The 25,249-nt window shown below is 41.5% G+C and overlaps 1 protein-coding gene across 1 annotated transcript; it reads right to left on the bottom strand.

The window, feature by feature from the left end:
- Positions 1 to 1,904: 1,904 nt before the first annotated feature.
- Positions 1,905 to 25,249, bottom strand: WDFY1 (WD repeat and FYVE domain containing 1). Its single transcript, XM_059479022.1, has 12 exons — positions 25,075 to 25,249; positions 19,077 to 19,144; positions 18,270 to 18,343; positions 17,038 to 17,092; positions 15,537 to 15,687; positions 12,783 to 12,895; positions 10,338 to 10,464; positions 8,702 to 8,807; positions 7,276 to 7,377; positions 6,475 to 6,605; positions 5,409 to 5,517; positions 1,905 to 4,727 (listed from the first exon to the last, which is right to left on the bottom strand). Exons 1-12 carry the CDS (start codon positions 25,209 to 25,211, stop codon positions 4,668 to 4,670), a joined length of 1,233 nt encoding a protein of 410 aa, XP_059335005.1. The 5' UTR covers positions 25,212 to 25,249; the 3' UTR covers positions 1,905 to 4,667.

The raw sequence follows: 25,249 nt of genomic DNA, 5'->3' as shown, positions 1-25,249 counted from the left end.
TTTTCTGCAGACAAACCAGTCAGTCCCACCAAAATTAATATACTACATCAAGAGTAAGTAAAAGAATATGCTTCTACTTCTTTGTGTGACCAGATTATGAACTAAAACTTGTCAGAGACCCTGAGTACAAATGTGAGTCAGATAGCAGGTAGCTACAGCAACTCAGAGCTGCTGATATGTTGGGGGGAAAAGGGTCATGCTTAGAAGCAGAAATAAGAATTTCTAATTACCCCATATATTTCACTTTATGATTTGATATTTAATTTCATGAAAAAAACTGTATAGATTTTATTACTGATATTATTTTGGTACTTCCATTGCCAGAGTGATAAAATAAGTAATGCTGTCTTTGAGTCTGTTCAACAATTAACTTTTGCATATTAAAAGTTGAGCAGACTACACAGCTGCCTAGAGCCCATGGCCTTACATCTTCCAAAGGGGCAAAAAGCTTTATAGGATCACTTGATAGCAGTCACTTAAGAGATCTTGATCCTTGCCTTTTGTGAATGAAGGCCATATTGAAACTTCCTGTAAGATAGTTCATTGATGACAAAATCAGTTTTTAAATGTTAGGCTGGCAGAAATTCATCATTTTCTGTAGCATTTGATCATGGCATTTCACAGTTAGTCAGGTTACTCATCACTGAGGACTTGTTCAACAGAGATAAAAAACCTTAGAGAGCCTTCCTTCTGACTGTAGTAGTAAATCTTATCAACATTAAAATCTGTCCTTTTCCTGCATCTGATGTATTCTAAATCTCCTCAATGAGTAAAGTCAACACTACAGGTACTAAGACCTGGCACAGCTATCTGAAACTTAAATGAAGTTTTCAATATCAGGAATTTGAGAAGTGATCAACTGTGCATTCTCAGTTAGAAAACCAATACATCTATTTTTGTGCTTTGACTACAAGTACACCATTTGCAATTTTCCAGCATCTTCTTTGATGATATGATACTTTAACTAAAGTTCATATGCCTTATTCAAAACATAAGATTATCTACACAGACAACTAAACAGGCTTTTCTGACTATAAATCAGCAACAGCTTCATTTTTTCCAGTCACTTTTCACTGGAAATGTGAGAAGTTTAAGCAGTTCAAAATGAGACATACCATGTTAAAAAAAAAAACCAAACAACTCTACAAAATTATTATATACCACACAGGCTCTTCAGTCCTCATTCAAAGGTGGCAAGTTTGTCAAACCCTTCCAGATTCCCTCTCTGGCTCCCAAATACCCCAAGGAAGCAGTGAGCCACACAACATACTGATCAACCAACATTGATCAATCAACCATTCAGACATTCCTAGTGTTACACAGCTAGCCAGTGCTGAATTTGAGCCTGTGAGCAGCTGTGAGGGATAAGGATGCTTTCCAGTGTATCTCCATCCTTTCCCTGTGAGAAAGTATCATGACACAAGTGCAACCACCTTGTGTGGCTGCAGTTTGTGTCCTCAGTATATATATTTTAGGCTGTCCTCACCCCATCCAGCAAAATCAGCATTTCCTTGGCACCTCAGACAGGTCCAAGGCATCTCAGGAAAGGATCCTGTGGTACTCTGCAGGTAAGAGCCTTTGCAGAGCTCTGAAGGGCAGCCAGATGAAGCAGAGATGATGTCTGCATGAGCTGGCAAGCAGAACACAGGATAGGTTACACATCCCCAACTGGGATCACACAGCAGTTGCTCATGTCTCAGCTCACTGGTTCATTGTGGGCCTTTGACCCTGCTGCAGCTCATTCAGTTCCAATACAACACACCCAACAAGCTCTCCCAGAACCCAGAATTGTAGCTCTCTCTACAATTTGTACATGGGGCATATAAAGGAAGAGCCACAGCACAAAATGCACATCATGTTTTCGTAGGATGAAAAAAAAAGATGGATCATCCAAATAGACTAAGTGAATATCAAGAAATATTTTATTGTACATGTAATCAAAATTTAAAAAACAGACAAGGAGGAGCAAAGGACAGTTTTATCTAGATTCTCTTAACTATGTAGGGTACAGAAATACAACTGGGAAAGAATTAACACATATTAGTACCCTTTGCTCCCCTTCCCTGCCCCAATGGAAGAAGTTACACAAGCGAGATCTGTAATGCTTCAAATCAAGGCTTCTCAGTAACTGCACACTTGAGCTGCCATAGCCAAGTATGCTCAGTTTGATGAGAGAATGAGTGCCTTCCAAGTAGCTGTTTATAAACAAAACTACTCTCTCTTTAGTGGTTTGTGAGCATTACTCATTCAACACCAAGAGTATACTTAAAAGACTAAAGGTTTAGTGGCCATAACTGTCATTATATCTGAATTGACACAATCTTTAAGTATATCAATTATAGAAAATAGATTCCTTAGGCAGTAGAGAATATATTATCTAGTGGCAAATACATAATGTAAAGAAACAGGAAGTATTCACAGGGAAGGGAGTGTGTTAAGCAGGGGCACATTGAGTAATCAGAACTAAAAGAGTTGAGTTCTGGAGTGCTAGCTGCAAAGGAGTCACACCTCAGCATCGTGAGTATAGGTTTCACAATGTCTGGGTTGAAAAATATGGTACTCATTGCACATCTACATCAATCTCCCACCTTAATTCACACCCTAGATCCTCCTAACCTATTACAGTGGGATATTAAACAATTCTAGCACTGTAATTCATGTTCTGCCTTACATGCTGTGAGGGAGAAGGCTTCTATTCTCTTCCAGAACCAGAGAGGACCTGAAAGTGAATGCAGAGACTTTCCAGAGATTATTCACCCCACAACACTTCCCTTCCTGGTTTAGAAGGGTGAATGCCTTCAGAACATAAAGCTGCAACTGTTCTTTCTCTCAACATCTTAGAAATAAGCCTTCCCAAAAAACCTAAGCTATACAGCATGTAGGCAGAGTTGAATCAAATGGGTGTGACAAGTGCTAAATCCTGGACTGAAGGCAAGACAAGTTTTGGGATCCCCACAAAAGATGGTTTTGTTTATTCTTCAGTGGCCCAATAAGGCCAGGAAATAAAAACTCTTCACAAAACTTCCAGAGAAGGCCCATGGAAAAGCAGACAAAGTAACAGTAACTATCATATTCTGGATTCTAATGCCCTTTGGAGACTATCAGATTTTTGGCTTAAAATGCAAGTGAATCACCATGTATTAATGATCTTAATCTATTTCAGCCACAGCATGGTCCAATGCAGATTATTAGTGTCAAGTTACACACCTAGGACTTGAATTCACTAACACTCATAGCACCACTTGATTGTTGCTGTAAGTAAAGACAGTCTAACCCTCAACTCTTCTGCCAGAAAGAGCACATTACCTTTGATAATTGTGTAATACCACCTATTCCAGGCCAGCTGACCTACCTTTTTTTGTCCTCACACATATTGCATTTGTTTTCAGATAAATCTTAACACTCCAAGCTTAAACTCTGTGCCATATTACCTTAACTTCCAAAGTTACAAAATAAATTCTTCTTTACAGTATTCAAATATAGGAGATTCACTCAACTGACAAACCAGTTTACTGACAGTATCTCTCACCAGTTATTTCCTTTATGTGCCAACTGCACAGTCATAAAAGCCTCACAGCTATTCTTCATACTTCTCAGCTTTGAAACAGGAAATGGTCAATATAGGTATCTCAGGATTAACACTCCTAGGTGCAGGGAAAAAAGCAGCTGTTCTGTACCTCAGTAATTATTGCTCAGTATTTATCTGTTTGAAGCAACATCAAGACAGTATTTGAATTTATGCTGTACTTTAGCAAAGACAGGTTCCCTAACATTAAAGAACATCAGCCTTTCCACAGAAAATCTCTAAAATTTAGCTGGCCATTTTTTCTTAACTGTTCCTTGTAACAAGGCAGATTTGTTTAGGTTTCCATTCTAACAACATTACAGTTGTCAGAGTACATGGCTCATACCTGTGGCCAGTCTTTAGAGTAGGTGGGCTGCACATTTTCATAACTACAGAAGTTTATCAGCTATGCTAAAACACTACATAAAAAGCCCAGGATTGTTTGCAGACTCACCAGCTACCTACACAGAACAGCTGTTCCACAAAAGTGATTTCACTAACAATTGAACTTGAAGACAAACACTACAAGAAAGCCAATAAAAGATCTTGTGTGATCAAAGGTTCTCTTACTATCTCATCTGAAAGAAGTTACCTTCCACTTGAAACTATCTCCTCCTTCCATAGGAATAACCAAGATACCTTTTGGAGGCAATTTAGACAGTGACTGCTCAGAAACATTTCAACAGAACTGCTTTTTGGACGAGAGAATAAGTTATTTTACTATTTGCACAAATTGAATTTACTACACTCATTTTACTCTGGTAATGTTTTAGCTACAAGGTATCTGTACAAGATATATCAGCAGAGATAGCACATTGTTAACACTACATATGTAAACTGAGAGACAACAGGTCCTTCCACCCAGGTGTCATATTGCAGATTTGTGTCAGTCCGAGAGGCTGCGGAACCGCGCTTCAGCACCACGGAGAATCCCGGGGAGCCCAACAGAAAAGCTGTGCTCTACAAGGGTGACTGTCCATCCTGGAACAGCAGCAAGAGGAGAATCAAGCAACCAGTGTTTGCAGTAATATTCTTGAGGAGGGTTCCATTCATTCGGTGCATATTGCTGTACATAAGGTGCATAAACCTGCCACGGAGGAGATCAGCGGGAAGAGAACCCGGTGGCAAGGCTGCAACCAACTACTGGAGTCATGTCCCAGATCTGGAGGAGAATTGTGGAGAATTAGACAGCATCAGTGTCAGACTCACAGCTCCTTCTGCAAGAGGCACAGAAGCAAAGAAAGATATCCCTGGACACAAGGTAACAACTCCTTTTTAACCTATGCTTGAGGAAAATCTCATAAAGAATTACAGCAGCCTTACAAACCAAAAGCCAAATTTGGGGCTCAAGAGTCTTGAACTTCTGTGTAGGTCTCTTTTAACAAGTGCTATGCAGTTTGTCACAAACATGCCTAGAGCCAAACAGGATGGCACAGTCCCAGTTCTGACAAGCATGGTGAATGTAGAGCCCAGGCACAGCAGGACTCTGTATCAGTCTGAGCTCCATGTCACTGTCCCATAACAAGGGCTTTCAGTGGCCATGCTCCAAGCCATGGAGCTCAGAGCAAAGTAACCTGCACATTTCCTCAGGGCTGTGTCTCTGGCAGATTCTCCTGCTGCCCATGCCTGCTATGTTTGCTCAGAGACACAACAGCTGCACTCCATATAGTGGAGTTACAAGGCATTTCCTCATTCAGCTGCAGAAGAACAAGTTAGCAAATACAATTCCTTCTTCACACAATAGATAACTTGTAGCAATAGATGTCAGAAAGAAAGGAAGAATACATAAAAATGAACTCTATTAAATATCTCCTAGAAATGCAGGAAAGAGTTGCAGCAATACCTTCACAATCCGGTCGCTCCCACAAGTCACCATTAGCCCTCTGGAGATGTCCATGGACATGTGTGAAATGTTGTGTTTGCCTTCATGAAAGGTTGCCAGGGAGGTACGGCTGCACAAGAACAATTGAAATGAAAGCCAGCCATCAGATGAAGCTTCATGGCATCATTATAGCAGTGCAAAATAAACTTAAAAGAAAATTAGGTTGCTTAAGTACTAATAAATCCATTCCAAGAGCTGCAGTGCCACATTAAAGGGGACAGAATTAAATTAGCAAGTCATACAACTCCACTGCTTGTGGAGTTATATAGGTGTGACATTTTCTGCAGCATGACTGTTAATAATACTAGAGCAGAAGTGAGACATGGAATTAATAAATACTTCTAATTCCTGGTTAACAAAGTCAAGTTCATTTTTTCCCTGCTGGCTACAGAAGCCAACTAGAGCACAGCATCCTACTTTTCAAAAAATCCCAACCCCAAGCAAACAAAAAGTCCCAATAATGAAAAATCCAATAACACAACAAAAAATCCCAAACACTCACAAAATTTTCACATCTGATTACTCTGTTCATACCAAAAGAAAAGGGGTTCTTTCATTTCTAAGGCAGGTTTAATAAGACAGCAAATGATGTTTAACCTGATTTGCTTGAATGGTGAAAATAATGTTGAGCTCTGAAGAATACTCCCAAAGTTTTAAAAAGTGTACATGAACTAATGCATATACATCCTGGCAGCTGAAATGCATTGCCTGGCCCCCACTTAGCAGTGTTAAGTGCAATCAATAGCTTTTAACTAAACTAAAATGTTGAGACAAATATATCTCAAGTCTAGATCTGGGCTCCTGGAAAAGAAGAACTAAAAAAGGATATAAATGTTGTAATTCCAGATCTGATCTAAATGCACCAGCAGAGGCAGATGGGGCATCTCTGCCATCACAGTGCTTTCAGTCCCCAAGGCCTAATAGCAGAGAGTCAGCTCAGTGTAGCACTGTGTGTGGATGTGGAGCAAGGCCAAGGGTTTCTGCACACCAGCAGTGTTACTACAGCTTATTACTCCCTCATACTCACTCTTCATCCTTGATGGACTCATAACAGGAATCACAGACACGGACCTGGAACTCAAATCCCATGATTGGGTAGCTCGACCGTTTGGTGCTGCACTTGCCACACACTGCCTGTCCACATTTTCTGCAATGATGCTTCATGGAGGAAGAAGAAAATCAACAAGTCATTATACCAAGTCACTTGACCACCATAAAAGTGTCCACTGCACAACCAAAACAACAAATTTTCTGTTTTGCAACCTGTTAGAAAGCAACCTGCTAGGAAATCCCTGCTTTTTCAACCAAAGACCAACATCTCTGGAGTTCTGAGCAGTCACTTGGATCATTTATGGATTTATCTCCATACTCTGTGTCTATCCTCTTCTCTGGCAAGCTCCTTCGGGGAGAAGGGGAAAAAGAGGCTTGAACAAGGACCCCAGTTAAAAACATTCTGGTGCAGTAAGAACAGGGCCATTAGTGCTTCACTGGAATGAGCATCTACATTCTCAGTTATGGGGCACTGTTTGCCATTTTACACAACACTTGATTAGCTGTCCATAAATCCAAAGCATGGGAACATTCAGAGGAATCCAGCAGAGCATGACTACCACAGCCTGCTTTGACCTGTGACAGAAATTTGTTGCAACACTTTCACAGAATTTGGAAATGTCTTAGCAGTGCTGAGAAGCTGTAACTTCTCAATATACCTCACTTCAAAGCAGCAAAAATACCAAGAGATGAAAAGATCTACCAGCCTTAGTGGTGTTCTGTTTACATTTTGCTCAAGTGCTGAAGTACAGCTAAGCACTGAAACCAGCCATCTCACCTGTCTCAACCCTATTGTCTTTGTGTCCCACATTTGCTTTATATTCCAGAAGAAAGGTTGCTCACACTTCTGACAGGAATCACTTTCTAGCCATTGAGGAGCCTAGAAAAGAGCAGGAAATGTAAGCAATCAGAATTGTTTTCCCCCACACAACACTCAAGGAAGTTTAAGAGCCCAAAGTAAAGTCTTACTTGGAAAGATGCCCTGGTTCAGTTGTGGACATTACAACAATAAATTGCCTAGAGCATAGTACAAAGAAAGTTTAACACAAAAACTTCAAACCCAAGAATACAGTTATTGGTTATCTACACATCTTCTACACTTTTTAAGCTTCCAGGAATATTTATATTACTGCCTTAATAAGAAAACTCATTCAAACACCTACGTTACTAAACCTGCTGCAGGCATTCAAAGACTGCTGCTCTGGTTGTCTGGATGGCTTTTAGGGACCAGTGTAGTCCAAACTGCAGAAGCTATGAGGCAGTAATCCCCTTTAAGAAAGGGGGTGTCCAGAAGTAAATTCTGTGAGTAACTATCTTTTCTACTTTCATGGGATTGCAGTTTGAAATAATTAGGAATTCATCTGCATTTTCCATCCTGCCCCATCTTCGTTAAGCATCCCTTCTCCCACCCACACACTTTTCCTGCCGTAAATGGACTAGGCCAAATGAAAATAGAGCTTTTACACATTTCAGCTCTCTCAGATACTTTAACTGAACATCCCTGTAAGAGATAGAAAGAGAGGCACAATATTTTTAGTACATGGACTTGAATTTGAACGTGTATATTCTATACAACTTTATACATCTCATGAGGAGGTCTCCCTGAAACTTGGCAGGAGGAAAACTGGAACAACAAAGCATTTTTTCTTTTCAATTCACTTACATGGCTAACAGTAAGAAAACCAGAGCATTCTCACTTGCACCACCATGGATATGAACTGATGCAGAAAGAAAGTGTTTGGCTGGGTCAACTGCTGTGTACTGAGAACTTTAAAAAAAATGTTGTCTGGGGACTGAACCTCTGCCTTCTGAACTGCATCTCAAAATCTGCCTCTCACTTCTTTACCTGCTTTGACACAAATTGAGAACTTATTTCAAGACTACTGAAGCACAGTCCTTTGGTTTCTTTACTGCAAGAGTTTGATTGCTTTAGACTGTTCCAGAAGCAAAGAGCACAGCCATTCCAGTGAATCTGTTGTCTCTTAGAGATAAAACTCTAGGCAGTCCAAACCATCTCCTGCTCTTTTCCATTTACTACAATGCAGCAGGGACAGCCATTAGAACAGAACAGGTTTCAATAATAACACTCAGCTTTAAAGTGTCAGACAACATGAGGAAAGCAGCCTGCAGAACTGACTAAGGAAAGTCACAGCAGTCTCTGAAAAGGAGAAAGAAAAAATCTTTGACCTATGACATGAAGTTACCTCTTCTCTGCTGATATCCATGTTCCAAACAGCAATTCCCCCATCAGCTGAACAGGACACCAGCTGCCGTGTCAGCTGGATGTAGCAGATAGCCTGCACCTTGTCACTGCCAACAAAGCACACACCAGTTACCCACAGGTATTTAAACAAAGCTTGGTTTCTCAGCAAACCCTGATTCCTACTTGTAAATAAAGCTACTGAGGAAGGCCAAAACTGATTTTCAGTTTGCTGAGTCCACTAAGTAGAGCTCTGAGGATGAGTGAACAGATGCTGTCACCTGAGCACTACCCTAGCATCAGGATGTTGAGGGTGTTCTTACAGGCCTGACCAGAATACCAGAGGTACAGTTCCATGTTAACATTTGCTGGCAGTAAGCCCTGATGGTGAACTGAGGGTCAACTGACTCAGAGTGCATGTGCAAATACTCTTCTGTGCTGGCAAGGAGAGCCACTTGTCAAAACAGAAACAACTGAATAAATAAAGAGAAATATTTGTTTCAAGGTGCTACTAAGCAGCAGGTTCCACTTTTGCTAACAAATCACAGTAAGTCAGGCTGTAGGTGCAAAGCAAAGTATGCATTCACCAATAAGACAATTTAATTCTAAAGAAAGTCATGTCAAAACAAAGGTCTGCCCTGAGAACTTAACCAAAGAATATGAGTAGTATCAAAATGCTTTGCAACATCTAAATTGCATTAAAAAGTCATTCTGCTTCTCAGAAGAGAACCTAGCTGTTACAAGTCTTCACCAGGACACATGAGGCAGCAGTAACAGCAGTATGAAGTCCTCCAGTTACTTCAGTTACTTTTTTGTAACCAAGGCTCTATGTTTAATTCTTTAGCCATAAAACTAAACCTTCAAGATTTAACAAGAGTTACAGAGCTAAAGCTATCAGTCTTGATCAAAGCTGGATGGAGGCATCTATGTAATTAGACAAGAGGAGAACACACTATACAAATATCTTTAAATATAAACAAAATCTCTACTACCAGTGCATTTCTAAGTAGAATATATCTTCTGTGGTGAACTGCCTGTCAGACTGAATAAGAGCCCTACATTTAAAAATGGCAGCAAGTGTTGGGTGTCTAAAAATCAAGAGTTGAGTTTCCGCCTTCAGAGGAGGGGAAACATGACACTTTCTGAAGTTAAGAGACTACCCCTGTAATTTAGCCAATCAGTTATCACCTATCAGTTATCACTGATAGAAAGACAGAGAACATGAACATATTGAAGCTGATTTTATATGCACATATGAACATGCTTATACTATACATAAAAGGTTCTAGCCCTCCTCTCAAAGGTAACTCAGTGCAGTATTTACAATACAGACACATGCAATTTTTACATAAAGGCCAAACCAGATGATTTAGGATTTCTGCCCACCTTTTTCTATAAACTATTTCTGTGTTACTTCTAAACCATGGTAAAATGAACATATTAAACATGAAAAAGAAAAAAGCTTTATCAGTAAGGCCTTCCTAGTACTGATTATCCTTCTTTCCCTTCAAAGTACTCAGGGTTCTGCAAAGAGTAATTTTCTCCATTTTTCACAATGATTCAAATGTCTTGCCACACTATTTAGTCTTCCTGGGACTGTGTGTTCATTACAGGATGAAAAATAAGAGTCCATTACATACTGGTGTCCCTGGAGCAGCAGCGTTCTCCCCTTCCTTCCACCAATATCCCACATGATAATGCTGTGGTCAGAGGCACCTGAGAAGAGCAGCCTTTGGACAGGATCCCACCACAGAGAAGTAATGCTCCCTAGGAGAGAACACTCTGCAGTTAGATGTAAGGGACTGGCTCCCCAACACAGTGATGCCCTCCTGGAGCAATTAAGTGAAACTTGAGGTACTGCCTTACACCAGTAACATACTGAAAGCCTAAAGGCAAAGGAAACATCCAACAGCAAAGTGTAGCCCTGAGAGAGGGGCAAGGAGTACTGGACAACAGGACAGATGTCCCTAAGAAGACAGATATAGCATAAGCCAGAAAGTCTGAGTTGTGCCCCTTGAATTTAGGAAGGTGATTTTAAGAGTTGCCAGGCTGCTACATGAGCTTTGGAAGATAGAAGCAGCAGCACCTGCCACGCAGAAACCAGAATCTACAACACAGTGAGGTGCTTGGCCAGTGGCTGCAGCACAGCTCACAGTGCTCTCAGCTAAAGCTACTACCTCACATAACCACAACACCCTAAAATAGCTGGACTAAGAAACAAAGTGAGAACTTCACTGCTGTTAGCAAATCTGCCACTACTGACTAAATTACAAAACTAGATTTCAGAAGGCCCAGTGCAACTGTGAATTAGGGATAGAAAGAAATTAGTCATCTGACAGTAGCAGCCTTATGCTAACCCATACCCATGGTAACGTAGCCAGTACACTAAAGGAGTAATTTTGTTACTCATGCCACCTACAGTTGTGAAGCTGGGACATTTTATTTCCTTGCAGAAATCCTTCCCTTTAAAGAATCCTTCTATTGCTCAGTTGTCATCAAAAGCCTTGTTAGTCCAAAACCAAGATGATGAATGGAAATTAGAGCCCAAATCAGTTCTTCCCAATACTCTGAAGCACAAGATTTTTTTTTTTTTGCCTCCTTTGGGGCTATGCTATTTTCAGACTGACCCATTTGGAAATAGCATGTGCACCAAAAAGGCATTAACTTTGAGTATTATCTCAGCACTGCACAGAGCAGGCTGTTATGCATGGAAGCTGAGAACAAACTCTGAAACCATTTAAACTGCAAAGCAACTGCTTGCTTATGAAGTCACACTTTGCAAGAGCTAGAAAGCAAACAAGACTTTTAAATCAGACTTTTAAAATCTGTCAAACACAACTGCACTCAAAGGAGAATTAGATGCCATTTAAGTTCAGAGTTACTAGATCTCGAGAATATTACACAAATATGGTGAGAAAAAAAGTGACACATAATCTGATTTGCTTAAAAAAATAAAGAAGTTGAAATAAATAGTACAATACCAGTTGAAGAAAAATCTGTTTCTGCCCCTGAAGTAAATTTTTATGGTGGCTCAATTCTTGTTTTAAGGATCACAGTCCCCATTTGAAAATATATGAGCCAAAGGTGGCTGCTGTGTGGCCAGCACTGCTGAAGTTGGTGCTTGGAAGCCCATCACAACTCAAGAGACAGAACACAACAAGGAAGTGCCACACAGACATACAGCTTTCAGACTAACTGTAACATCTACCAAGAAGTTGCATTTGAACACAGACCAGTGCAAAAGTATAGAGAGGCAATGGAATCTCTAGGGCCAAGAGAATTATTTTGTTCTAAACCAAAACAATCTGAAATTCTCCTTGAAAGCAGAAGAGACATTTATCACTTGAAAATCTCAACTTGCCTCCTGCATTCAAAACCAGCTGTATCATTTTACAGTCATCTGTAGATCAGGAGTCCACCCAGCTTTAACAAAGCCTACTCTATATTTCCAGCTGTTAAACAAGACAGCCTTTTCCAGTGGGTCAGAGACTCATGACCCAGTAGTTGATCCCTACCCACATGCAAACTGTCAGCTGATTTGAAAGTTGCAAATATCACATGGGAAAAGGCATTCTCTTGTTTATTTTTCTCAGCATATTATTAAGTTACACATTATTCTGTAATTTGCATTCTTGCCTTACTCATTGGAGCAGACAGTGGTTTTGTATCATGTTAGTGATCACCTGATTCTTCATTTGATGTAAGGACTTCAGCTGTACTGTAGAGGATGAGACATTTGCCTTAGACTCGGCAGTTTCTCCAATGCTGAGACTAAAGCTTTTAAAGGTGGCCATCTAGTGGATAACTTGTGTTTAACTCAATGCATATTTTTACTTTTGATTTTCAGCTACAATAAAAATACCTGTAAGTATTTATAAGGCTAAGATTTGCCTTCAGCAAGAATGTTTGCTCTTTAACAGGAAGTCAAGTACAGCTTCAAGCAGCTTATCATAACCACTACCCTGGACTGGTTTTTCATCCAGTATCACCCTTAAGAGGCAGATATGCAATTGAACATCTCACCCCAACTTACAAAGAGGTACTGTATCTGGGACAAGTGGCTTTAAGACAAAGAGTTACTTTACCTTCATGCCCTTTAAGGGTTGTGATAACTGAACAGGTATTTTGCTCCAGTTTCAGAAGAGTGATCTGTCCAGAATAATCACCAACAAATGCATGCTGAGTTTCATGATCATATCTGAACACCAGTCAAGGAGAAGCTTCATTTGTTCAAAGAGTATTTTACATGACTGAAACAATCGGCTATAGAGTCAAAAAAATTGGAAAAGAACATTTTAATATGCCAGAGAAATATTTACATAATTACTTTTAAAGAGGTTGGAGATTGTAATAAACCTTTTTAATTCCTTCCTTCTCATCACACTCTTAAGTCCCTGAACATATAGGGATATGTGCAAGTAAAACTGTATAGAAAAAAAGAGAAGAGTTTTAGAAAGCTACTGGAGAAAGCCATGAGATAATCCATGCCCTAGTTTAAGACAAGCCAAGTAGCTTCAGGCCATTTCTAGCAGCTATTTACAGAACACATTCATGGCTGTTTACAAGATGCCAAAACTCATCAGGCTACTTGTTGCAGTGCAGAGCTCTCTGCAACCATTAGGAGCATCTCACTGGACACTGGGCTGCATTCACTCTTACCTACTACCTTTTCCAATAAATCTTTTGTTTTCTAGCATGGTTGTAGTTGATATCCCCAGGAGAGGAAAACCAAGATACAAGGATGCTGACCCTCCACAACGAGTTCGCCTTACAGTGGAAGTACACTCCCAATGTTCTGGCTACTGCCAAGGTGAGGCTGTCCCATTTCTTGTCCTGTTCTCTGGACTTCCCAGTTTACCAGTGCAGGTCCTTGAGTGTGGTATTGAAAACTGACCTAATTTCAGCAAGGATTCTGTCAGTTAGCAATGAGATAAAAGCCACACTGATCCATTAACAAGGTGGCACCTTGGGAAAAAGCATTACTCCTCACAACAGCTCTGATACTCGGTTTTTGCCACAATGCAACTATGAACTCCAGAAACCAAAGTGTGGCAAGTCAATGGAACTAGATAATTTTCTGCTTTTAGAAGACTTTTGTTATTCAGAATATAAATAAGAGCTAGGAAAGACCCATGTAGCTGACACCACATAACCCAAGAGCTGCATATAAATTTAGGTGTCCTCCTTGAACCACACAAAAACACAAGCAGCAGCTAGAAAAGCAGCCTCTGGTATCCAAGAGAGGGTAACTTTAAGAAGATAGTTTACCAAAAGCCCACCACTCTAAGTGAAAATGCAGAGGCTCTGCCATCTGATGACATTCCAAAGTCTCTTAAGCCTTCAGGATCATGAGATAAACAATTTGCTTTCAACAAATCCTCTAACTCCCTGAACATGTGATCCTTTCTTCATCTTGAAGTTCAGGCTTGCCTTATCCCCACTAATCCAGTAAAGAATAGGCACTCTGCTGTGTTTTTCAGAAGCTTACACACAGGATCACTAACAAACAATGTTCTAAGGAACCTCCTGATGGGGAGGCCAAGCACCTGGTACACACACCAGCAAGCTGGTTCTTCCTAACACAAATCCAAAGGCAGATAAATTAAAATGGATTTTCAAATGTCAAGGTCTTCAGTGGAAATTGATTTTTTATTGATATAAAAGGTCATATTCTTTTCTCCATTTTAATAATAAACTGTGCCATTATTTGCAACAGCATTAGCTATAGAAGCCACTGAATTCAGTGAGGCTCAGACTGTTCCCCAGACTGCTGTGAGCTGGTCTCCAATACACACACCAGCTTTAACCAGTTCTGTGCTGCATTTAGCTGAGGTGAGCTGCACATGGAATGTTTTGTGGGACACAACTCCCCTGGACTCTAAAAAAGAGCAGCAGTACAACAGTACACACCTGGCAGTTTTTCAGCCAGTAAGGCAGGGTCTGCACAGATGGGAGACCTCAGAAGGACAGACATGCAGCTGGCAACTGAGTTTTCCTCCAGCTTCTTACCAGGACACAGGTATACAGCCACTCTAGAGAGGGCTTCACGTTTGCAATAGAGGATGTTGATGTGTTTCAGTTTTTCAATCTTGCTACTTCTAAAACATTATTGCCATCAAACCTCCTACAGCAACCAATTGCCTTCAATTACTGTCTGGCCACATCTAAACTGCCACCATTAACAAGTGCTAAAAAAACAGTTTTAGTTTAGTTTAGTTTGCTTTCAAAAACTTTGATATGTGAACTACCTTTCAAGCTACTGGGTTTGTAAGTCTTTTACATAGGGTAAAGAATGCCCTGAAGTACTTACAGCTGAATAGACAGGGTGTCTAAGCTGCAAATGCTGCAGTTAAATATAGTTTACAGAAAACAAATTGTACACAGACAAATTACTACTGGTGAATAAAGTTTTGGTAGCTTAAAGATAGAAAATATTAACGTGAACAAAGACAGAAAAATTAAAGCAGTCCAAAGGGGTTTCATGATGGTTTATGCCCTAGAAGGACTCAAAGACACACTGGCATCTGTTGAACAAAGTGACTGGCCCAGGAAGTCTATGGGCCAGGCTGTAGGTACTGTCACTGCCACAAGATGCTAATGACAGACACCTCAAAATTAGGAACTAGTACAGACTGGGATTTCTGCAGCTCAAGGTCTCTTCTGCTATCTAATAACCACTAACAGAAATAAAGGTATGAAACTTCTAATGAGAATAAGAGTTAGCAGACTTGCAAAAAGATGTCACTGTAGTTGTTATACACGGAAAGTTGGGAACGAATTGAGGTAAAGGAACAAAGTACTCTTCCATTTCCAGGGTAGCAATCATTTTTAAAGGATACTGCAGACATGAGGCCCAAGAGGTGAAGTAATGTCTCCCCAGCATGCTCCCACTCCTGGTGCACATCCAGCTGATACACTTGTCATGACCTGTGCTGATAAGCCACTCTGATGCCAGGCAGAAAGTAATGGCAGACACTCGATTCTGGTGAGCTGCAACAAGAAAAAGATTCTGGCTATTTTCTCCCCAAAATCAAAGTGCTGTGTACTTCCATTCTAATTCAGACAGACAGAGGTTGAAGATGATATCTAGGCAATGCCCCAGGGAGATCTTTCACCATTATATTATACTTGCATCTTGGCTGAATGAAAAGGTTCCCATAGTTCTGTTTAGGATTTGCCTTCTGAATAGCTCAAGTGAACCAAACCCATCACTCAGGTGATGTAAACCTTTCCCCAGAGAGAGAGAGAGAAGCTGAGTTCAGTCCAGATACCCAAGGTAAAGGAACAAGCAAACCCTCAGCCTCCTCTAGTTAGCTCAGGACTTCTGGGCAGTAATGCAACACATCTAAAAACTTGAATTGCTTTACTAAACCCATCTTTTCCTAACCCCAGAGAGCTATGCTGACATTCATATTTCTAAGCACCTAAAATGATATATAGTCCATGGCATTCAAACTGCCTCCTGCCACATAAACCAAATCCCACCCAGCTTTGTTGAGAATGCTGCCACTAAGCAAGAAGTTACACATGCTTTAGAAAGAAGCCTCCCCTGCCCCCCAAGATGCAAGCACTTCCCTTGACTGAATTGTCAAATCATCTCCCTTAGGAGAAAGGGAGGTTTTGTTGCTTTAAGAACAAGGTCTTTTTCTCCCAAGCAAGAACATTGCTTCTATCAGTGTCAGGGAGTCACAAGACAATCTGCACTTTGTTTTGCTACATAATCTGCAGCCTTTAAGAGCTTCCTTCAGGTCTTTCAACTTAATATTCCAATTTTAACCAACAATGGAGTTTTGTATTTCTCTAAAGGATGAAATGTAGACAAATGCTGAAATTAGTATCTCTATAAATATTAGAACAATCCCACAAACCCTGTTTCCCACCTATTGGAAAAAATTTGCTCTTTTTCATCCCTGTTGCTCTCCTAAGATGACAGAGAAGGTACAGACTCTTACCTTGAGCTAGGAGTAACAAAGCACATTGATTACAAGAAGTAAGGAGAGAAACTGCAAATACCAAAATCACCTTTATAAAGCTCTTACACCAACACTCATGTAGTACAACTACTGCAGCTGAAGAGCAAAATCCAGGCTCACTAGTTCTGGCTCATTACATTGCAGGCTAATGATGTAGTGAACCTAAATGTTCATGACTACAACTTGTACTCAGCTGTCTGACAGAACACTCTTCTTATGGCAGTTATCCCCCAACTAAGTTGCCAACTATAAGGTCAGTCAGAGTTAAAGCAAATCTGGATTTGATTCATGTGTGACTGTGCCCAGTTTCCTTATTATGGATACCTTCCCTTTACACAAATGTTAGTGTAGATAGTTAACTCTTTACCTGGATAGGTTTTCACAAAGTTCATCTTATTGAAGTCCTCAGAAATGTGAAACTCCTAAAAGCAAAGGGAAATTGTTAGAAGATACCACAGTGGCATAAAGCAACACTGATACCCAAAAAGGAGCAGCAACCTCATAGACTGAAATTTGCATAGCAGCAGTATATCCCACAAAAACCAGGCAGCTTCTCAGGCTGGAGCAAAGCACACTGAAATACCAACTGTAAATTAAGGTTTTAAGTGAACTGCATTTTCAACAGGGAACATCCTTTCAGAACTGAGTTTACTGAAGGAAGGTTATAGAAAGAGATAAGATCTCAGTTTCCCCAGCAGGAGCAAACAAAACTATCTTGTAGTACTTAAGATTTGCATGTTTGTGACTCCACAAAGGACAGGTTTAAGTGACAGTGTTCTCTATTTAATCCATTAGACTTAAAGAAATTTTAGAAGTCTCAACTTGAAATTTCCAGTAGTTATCACTAGAATTCTCTGCAGTTCTGTGTAGGCTATTCATCTGTAGCAGTTATCTGTAAAATCACTCTTTATGACACTCATGCAGTACCCTGGCTCCTTATGGGGCAGTTATTAATTTGACCTTATTTTCATAGAGAAAGGAAACCACTAAAGAATCCGAGCGTCACAAGATTTCCCTCCTTTACCAAGGGGGGGAAGAATAAAACCCAGTTTCTGTTCTGCCAAGTGTATGCTCTCCAAGACAGGGACAGCAACTACAGCAAGAATATACAAAGAGAGAAGAAAGAATTCCCAGCAAGAAGAGAGATGAACCCAGCCTCTTATTTTAGAGCTAGTGTTGAAATTTCTACATCATAAAAAGATGTGCAGCAAGCAAATCCAGAGATGTGTGCATGGCAGGATACAGACAGATCCATACCAGCTGCAGTTCACAACCCCTGTCAGAGAACCACCATGGCACTCTGCCCAGCTTACTGTACTGCCCTCAAAACATTTCCTTGGTGAAGTGAAATTCTGTGGGCCCACTGCTGCACAAATAGCTCAAGGCCTTCTTGAGGCTACCTGGCTCACATCTAGCCAGAAGAACCTTTGCTTTGCAGATCCCACATACATCTCAGCTGAGCTGCCAAGAAGCTCAGCCACTTAGCAGTAGCTGCATTCCAAAATGAATGGAAAGAAAACAGACTATCAGCTGCCAGCAACACATGGACAATCTGAGCAATTCTAACCTACATTCAGAAGAAAAGTCACAACAACTTACCATGATAGCTCCATTATCCTGGCCAACAAAAATCCGTCTGCTGTCATGATGATAAGCCATGGCAGAACATGGTGCTGTCAAAAAACAAAACAAGTATATCACAGTATTTAAATAGAGGTATTAGGATACACATGACTTTAATAAAAGTCAATTCTTTCACTCAGGACAAAAGCTGTTTAAATAGTTTGATAGAAACTAGTCTGCCTAGCTAACATCCCTTGGAATGACAGTTCAATTCCCACGTGTGAAGCTGAGGACAGGAACACAACTACTGTAACTCAGATACACCAACAGGAACCATATGCAAACATGATGTCCTGCCACAAGGTGCAACTCAGCAAGAGGAATTTTACACAGGCTGAAAGCTGAGCTAACAGTAATAGCTGGTTACACCTAAGAACTTGAGCTCACTAAAATTATCTCAAATGCAGCCCTGAAAGAAAAAAATGCACAGCTTAGACAGCTGAGAGTATTCTTACATCTCAGCTGTCAGCTACTGGTTGGAAAAGCTCACTTAACTGGCAGACAAGTTATCTGCCATCATTTCAGGCACCTCCAGCTGCAGATCCACAAGGATTCACCTGGTGAAGGGTGTGGTTCTGACAGAACACTGCCACAGATCTCATCCACCATGCAGCTAGTTTTAAATCAAAGTCTGAGCTAGATTTGCTGCAAAGCTCCCAAAATCAAGATCATTGAGGGGATCCAGCCCTTGGGGAAATAAGAAGGAGGTGTTCCTACACACAGCACAGGTACAAAGCCCATACTATGTGTGGCCACCACTGACAACACCCATATTGTACTTACAGGCCATGGTGTGGTAGATGCTGGGCCAGTACTGCCCACTGTCCCTCTTCAGCCATACTCGGATTGTCCTGTGCCACGGGAAGAGAGGGAGAAGCAGCTGTAAGTGCACCATCCCCTACATCTGAGCCACTGCATTACTGATGGCTCAGCTCCACTGCCCTCAGCTTTTGTGCTACTCAAATATAACAGAGGAACAACATAACAGAAATAACAGCACTCAAATACTGCTCTAACAGAACAAGAACACTGGCACTAAGCATAGGCACCCCTGGATTTGGAAAAGCTTTCTTCAAAACTATTTATACGTGGAGTTTCAATAGCATGAAATGGAAATACTATTTCAGCTCACCTCAGAAATTGCTACAAATTGCAGCCCTTTACCTCCTTCTTGGCTCTGGTTGATATAAGTCAAATTTAAACTGCAGAAACTTTCTATCTCTGGCAGAGCAAACCACAGTTTGTTTATAGCAGATTAAGTGTCTGATATATTTTTTAAAAAATTGCAAATAATTTCTTATGGAAGTCCAAACTTTTAAATTTTTACAGCATCTCTGTGTAACTCACCCTTCAGCAAGCCAGATACTGAATATTAATAACAGAAGCACCTCATCTTCTAGACCAGCACACTACTGACATCTTCATCCCCAAATATGAATAATTAGAGGACAGCATATCTAACTCAGTATTATTTCCTCTAATCCCTCATGTAGACATGCAAAGGACAAGCAACACTAGTGGTTGATGGTTTGCACTGCTTCTCTGCCCTAAATATGATCAGGATTGATGAGCCAGTCAAACGTTAACTGAAAAGCTGACAAGATGACTTGGGCAGCATGCCAAGATCCTTTATAAAATTGGCTTCGGTTTGCAACCTTCCAGAATCATCTCCTGGAAGGAAAGGACAGTTGGTCTTGTGAACATTTAGCATTATACTACTCTGCTGGCTGTCAAATCCTGGGAGGAGGGATGTGAGAGTATCAGCAAGGAAGTGGAAAGCTATTGTCAATTAAAAACATTCCTACAACAGACACATTGAAGGGATTCTACATTAAGAAATTAAGAGCACACATGTAGGCAGTGTTAAGGTTAAGTCCTCTTGAAATTTCACCTCCAAACTATTGTTTGCCTTTTTGTTACTGTTTAAATCCAACTTCCTCGTTCCTAAATGATCTGTAAATAATGTACCTGGAAACACTGTCAAGAGGCTTCCCTGAGGTGTGCTGTTCTATTTACTGTCAGCTAATGAAAGTTCTGGCATTTAGAATTCTCTAGAAAAATACTAGGGGAGTGATTAGTTAGACATCGTGGAGGATCAACAGTAAAAAGTTTTACAAAAAGAGCACAGAAGGGGACCAGTGTCTTGCACCACAACCACAAGAACTTTTCAGAAGTTTTACTGCTCAAGAGACAACAGCAGCATTCTAATTTTGCAATCCATTTAAAGGTTTTTCTTTAAAAGACCGCTCAAAAACAAAGCAGACAATGCCCACCCTTAATGAACTACTTTTTGAAAACTTGAAAGCAATACAGGTGAGCATACACTGCCCCAAAACCATAATTTTCAGCTTTTAAACCAAGTTACTTTTTGACCAGTTTAGGGGCATATGTACATTAGTCTAGTAATTATTAGTCACTAAATATTTTGCATGAAGACTGTCTCTCAAAAGCTATCACTTCCTCTCTACAATAATCAACAGCCTACCTTGTGTCAGTCACCACTTCAGAAGAGCAGTTGCTATTTCTTGGTAACAGAATATGGGAAAAACAATGTTTTCAAATTATTCTAATGATGCCAGCCTAATAGCACAGGTTAGCACCTTTATCAGCTTTTTAACTTGCTTTTTAAAGCAGCTCCATCATACTCAAACTGTTCTGAACATTTCAGATGGTGGCTTCCATCCTTACTAATTCAATTCTTCACTTCTAGGCAAAGCCATGTAATCATCTTTTATTTTTTAAATTTACATGATAAGTCATGCATTGCTGATTTTTCAAAAGCAGACTTAGCTTTCTCTCAGTATTGTGGTTAACTGTACTGAACTAGAATAAAGGGAGCAAAGATTTGTTTTTTCTAAGAAATTATTTAATGGGAGTGTAACTTCTGTGTTGATCATCAATGGTACAGCCCCTCAGTGAGTTGAGAGCCTAAGCAAATAGCTGCAAGAGTTAGCAAAATTAACTTCTGAAAGCTTCTTATTTTGGTTTAAGTAAGATTTATACTCTGCTCGCCTCATGCTTGCAAAGATAAGCTGTCAGACAGCTTTATATCTAATTATATAAAGCTCTGACTGAGCAAAATTTGAAGAGATCATTTCACAGTAGTCAGCAAGTGACCTCTGCCAAAATGCCACTTCTCCCTCCTACAGACCTGGTTTTGTCATGCATCTCCTTATGTTGGGACAAATTAATTTGTGAAATACCAGTTCTTAAAGGACTAGAGAAGCCCTCCAGTAATGCTGCTCCCACAATCTCCTTCAACCACTCATTGTTATGTCTTTGTTATGACAACTGCCTTAGAGTCTGTAGCACTTTCCTCAAAACTTGGTCTTTATTTAATGAAGAATCCTGGGCTCAGTACCTGAGAAGAGCTGGCTACCACTCACTTCTCCTTGAGCATTCCCTGCTAAGGGCCTAGAAAGACACAGGGTTGTTTGACAGCAGTCTCAGCAAGGATGTAAAAATGCTGAAACTCATAAAGAAGCACCCAGAGAGAGATTTTAAAATTCTAGACTCATGTCTCTGAGAGTGGCAGGAGGAAGCAAAACATTTTTAAAAAATATTAGAAATTACCTCCAAACTTCCCTATCATTCAGTACTGAATCAGAAGCTGCTTTCATTAGGGCAGCATGCACATTTATAGAAGCACAACTCAAAGGGGTTTTGGCACAAGATTTTTAATGTAATATAAAGAAAGACACTTAAAAGCCATCTTCAAGCAACACTGACTGCGTTTACCAATTTCTAAGAGTTTTTATTGTTCTCAATCATTGTTTCATTTAGAGAGTGAGCAAGCACCCAACAGTGCTGGAGAAAAAGCCTGGGGTTTGAGAGCAGACAATGCTGTGTTCCAGCAGTGTTTGTGCTCCTGCTCCACCAGCTGCCCTCTGAAAGCCAGGGCAGGGAGGATGATGGAACACCAACAGCCAAATCCAACCCTGTTACAGTACCACCACTGCTGCAGGTTACCACACACCTACACCGGCCCTGCTCCCAGCACTGCATCTTCCCAACTCCTTCAAACCACCACCAACTGCTTCCCTACCAAAATCAACCACTGGCAGCTGTTTTCCTAGCAAGGACAGAACACTGCCTCTTTCTGGTAGCTTAAATCAAAAATATTTATACTGTTATCAAACTTGTTCCCAAAACAGGATTAGGAATCTGGTTTAATCACAGTGCAATGGAAGCTCAAAGACACAGCTGATAGTTTTAATCAAATTTCTGTTAAAACTAAACCATGTTTTGACCAATACATAAGTTTCATTAGCAAAAATCTTACAAAAGCTGATGCTGTACTTTAAGCAGCTAGTGATGGTCACCAAACAGCAGCACTGAAATGGGCCAGTGACTCCAGAGCTCCTGTGAGCCTGTAGTGAATACACAACCTTCATTTTGCATTTAGGGTCTTGTACACAGCTGATCATCCCCCAGCACTCCCAGCTGCAGCTGGGAAACACTCCTCCTGCCTGAGCTGTCTGTGTGCTGAGAGACACTGCAACAATTCCCAACATTGTCTTGCAGCCAGGGTCAGACAAGATGCCAACAGGGACACAGAGTTAATCATCCTCTCTAGATAAGTTCTGAGAAAGCTTCCCAGATGGCAAGTGTCCTGCTGAAAAATCCCATTGGGAAAATTAACTCTCTGTCTCCTGCAGGTATTCTTTTTTCCTCTTTAAAACTTAAAAAAAAATAGTAGAATTTGGTTGGCATTCACAGATCGACTATGAAATATTTTGTATCCTCTGAAAAAATAAAACCATTACATTTCATTCTAAGAAATATAATTTAAGATAGGAAGAACTACAATGAGTAGCTCTAATGAGAAATAATCTACAGCATTCCCAGGGAATGTTTGTGCACCAATGTTTTCCTCACTACCCAACTTGTAAACACATTCCTCTGACTGGTTATTATGAAATACTTGACAGCCTTAGCTGCATTAAGATGCAATAAAAAATACTTCAGCCCTGCTCTCAGTACACACAGCAGCTCTTGTGCTCCTTGTACTCTGCACTCTGCTGCCAGCAGCATTAGCAGTCAGGCAGTATTAACACCTACACCCCACCTGCAGCGAGCAAACAGGGGAGCACTGTTTGACAACATGCTGAACTGCAGGTGAAAGCTCTGATGAACTGTGGGAGGTATCCCAGATTAGAGAAAATACAGGTTTCTGAAAGTTTAAAGATTTAATTTCTCACAGTAAGGTGGGTGACACAAACTCAGCCACAATTCCACAGACCCACTTGGAAATTACACACACCAGAGGTGGGTGGTGGCCTCTCCCTGCTTGCACAGGTGTGTATGTGACATCAAAACGTGCCCATATAAAATGCAGCTCCATCCTTGGCTCTTATCAGCAGTCTAAGCAGGCAGACTGCTTAACCTTTGGCATTAGACCTTGAGTTTAAACGCTGGCACTGTCTGCCCACAGGCAAACCTCTACCATGAAAATGTGAATGCTGAACCCTGATATGGAGTCTTAAAAATCATAATTTCCTTTTGTCTCTTTCAGAAAGCTCATCAAAGCAAACTGAACACAAACACAAACAATCACACCTAAGTGACTGGAATGAAAGGAAGCTGCCCATTCCCATCCAAAAGCTGTTATCCAACACATACTGCACAAAGCCATCTCCAGAAGAAGGGATGACACAGACCAACTAGACACGTGATCTGTTTGCACTTTTTGACCTAAAAATAAATGCCAGAAAACCCAATTCAGATAACACTGCTGCTCTGCTGATTTTCAGCACTCATACCCTCCTATATCTCACAAGGTCAAGCTTTTCAAACAAAAATTCATGCAAATATTAATGCAAATTTAGTTTTAAAAGTTTTATGGTATAACAGTAAAATTATCCCTGCACCAAGCTACACCTCAAAGAATGCACTTCTGTACTTTTAAAAGTTCACCGTTGCTTCAAATGGAGTCACAGTTTCCTAAAAAGCATCTCCCATCCCTCTTCACATTTAAACATCACTTTGCACATGGCACAGGTGAAATTCCATCTGTCATAAACAGTGCAGATTCCTCACCACTCTCCTGGCCACAAACCTCGGTACTACCTGCTTCCTCATTTCCACTTTCCTTTCATCTGAATAACTGTTTACCGACATTACAGCTTCTGTGGCAGACGAGCCAGCGCCGAGAACCAGGGCTAGACTGCGAAGACACCTTCCCTTCCAAGCAGAAAGCGCCGTGCACAGCAGCTCATCACCCCCTCTCCCCTCGGATCTGCCAACTCACTCCCTGAGCGACTTCAGCCGGAGGGAAGCGGCTTTGGGACCCGCACACCGAGCCACTATTATGGGCTCGTTCCTCAGGAGCAGCTCGGGAAGCTCCAACTCTCCCGACGGGCAGGGGAGGCAGCGACACCCTGCAAGCGCTTCAGCCAGCAGAGCGGAAGGCCGAGGCAAACACACTCCCTGACTGCTGGTTCTGCTCCTGAGCTCAGCAGGACCCACTCACACACAGGGGCAGGGGCTCCGCAGGGGCAGGACAGGGCGCACGGAGCACGGCAGCCTCTCCCCGCCGCTGGGAAAGTGTCAGCCCGCGTCCCGCACCGGGCCGAGCCGATCCTCCCTCACAGCTGAGGGCATCTTCCTCCCCGGCACCGCGGCTCCGCGGGTCTCCTCACGGCGGCAAGCACGGAGTCCCTGCACCTCCCGGCAAAGGCACAGCGCGCACCCGCATTCCCGTGAGCAGCCCCCGCTGCCCCGGCTCCCAGCCCAGCCCCGCGGCCCGGCCCTGCCCGGCGGGGAGCGGGCCCCGGGTCACCTGTCCTCGCCGGCCGTGATGACGCCGTCCTCCTTGGGGATGAGGAGCGCGGCGCTCACGGCGTCCTGGTGGCCCTCGACCTTGCTGAGCAGCACGGGCCGGCGGCTCTGCGGCCGCGAGTGGATCTCGGCGGCCATGGCCCGCACGGCTGCGCGCAGCGGCGCCGCCCGCCCCG

This window comes from Ammospiza nelsoni, chromosome 10 (genome assembly GCF_027579445.1).
Source record: "Ammospiza nelsoni isolate bAmmNel1 chromosome 10, bAmmNel1.pri, whole genome shotgun sequence".
Taxonomy (NCBI): Eukaryota; Metazoa; Chordata; class Aves; order Passeriformes; family Passerellidae; genus Ammospiza; species Ammospiza nelsoni.
This window is presented reverse-complemented; position numbering and strand designations above follow the sequence as displayed.

Coding starts and splice junctions, on each gene's coding strand:
- WDFY1 (XM_059479022.1), bottom strand. CDS start 25,211: ATGGCCGCCGAGATCCACTCGCGGCCGCAGAGCCGCCGGCCCGTGCTG. Junction 15,688..17,037: donor CTTTGTGAAAACCTATCCAG/GTAAAGAGTTAA, acceptor TTCTTGTTGCAG/CTCACCAGAATCGAGTGTCT. Junction 8,808..10,337: donor CTGCTGCTCCAGGGACACCA/GTATGTAATGGA, acceptor CTTTGTTGGCAG/TGACAAGGTGCAGGCTATCT.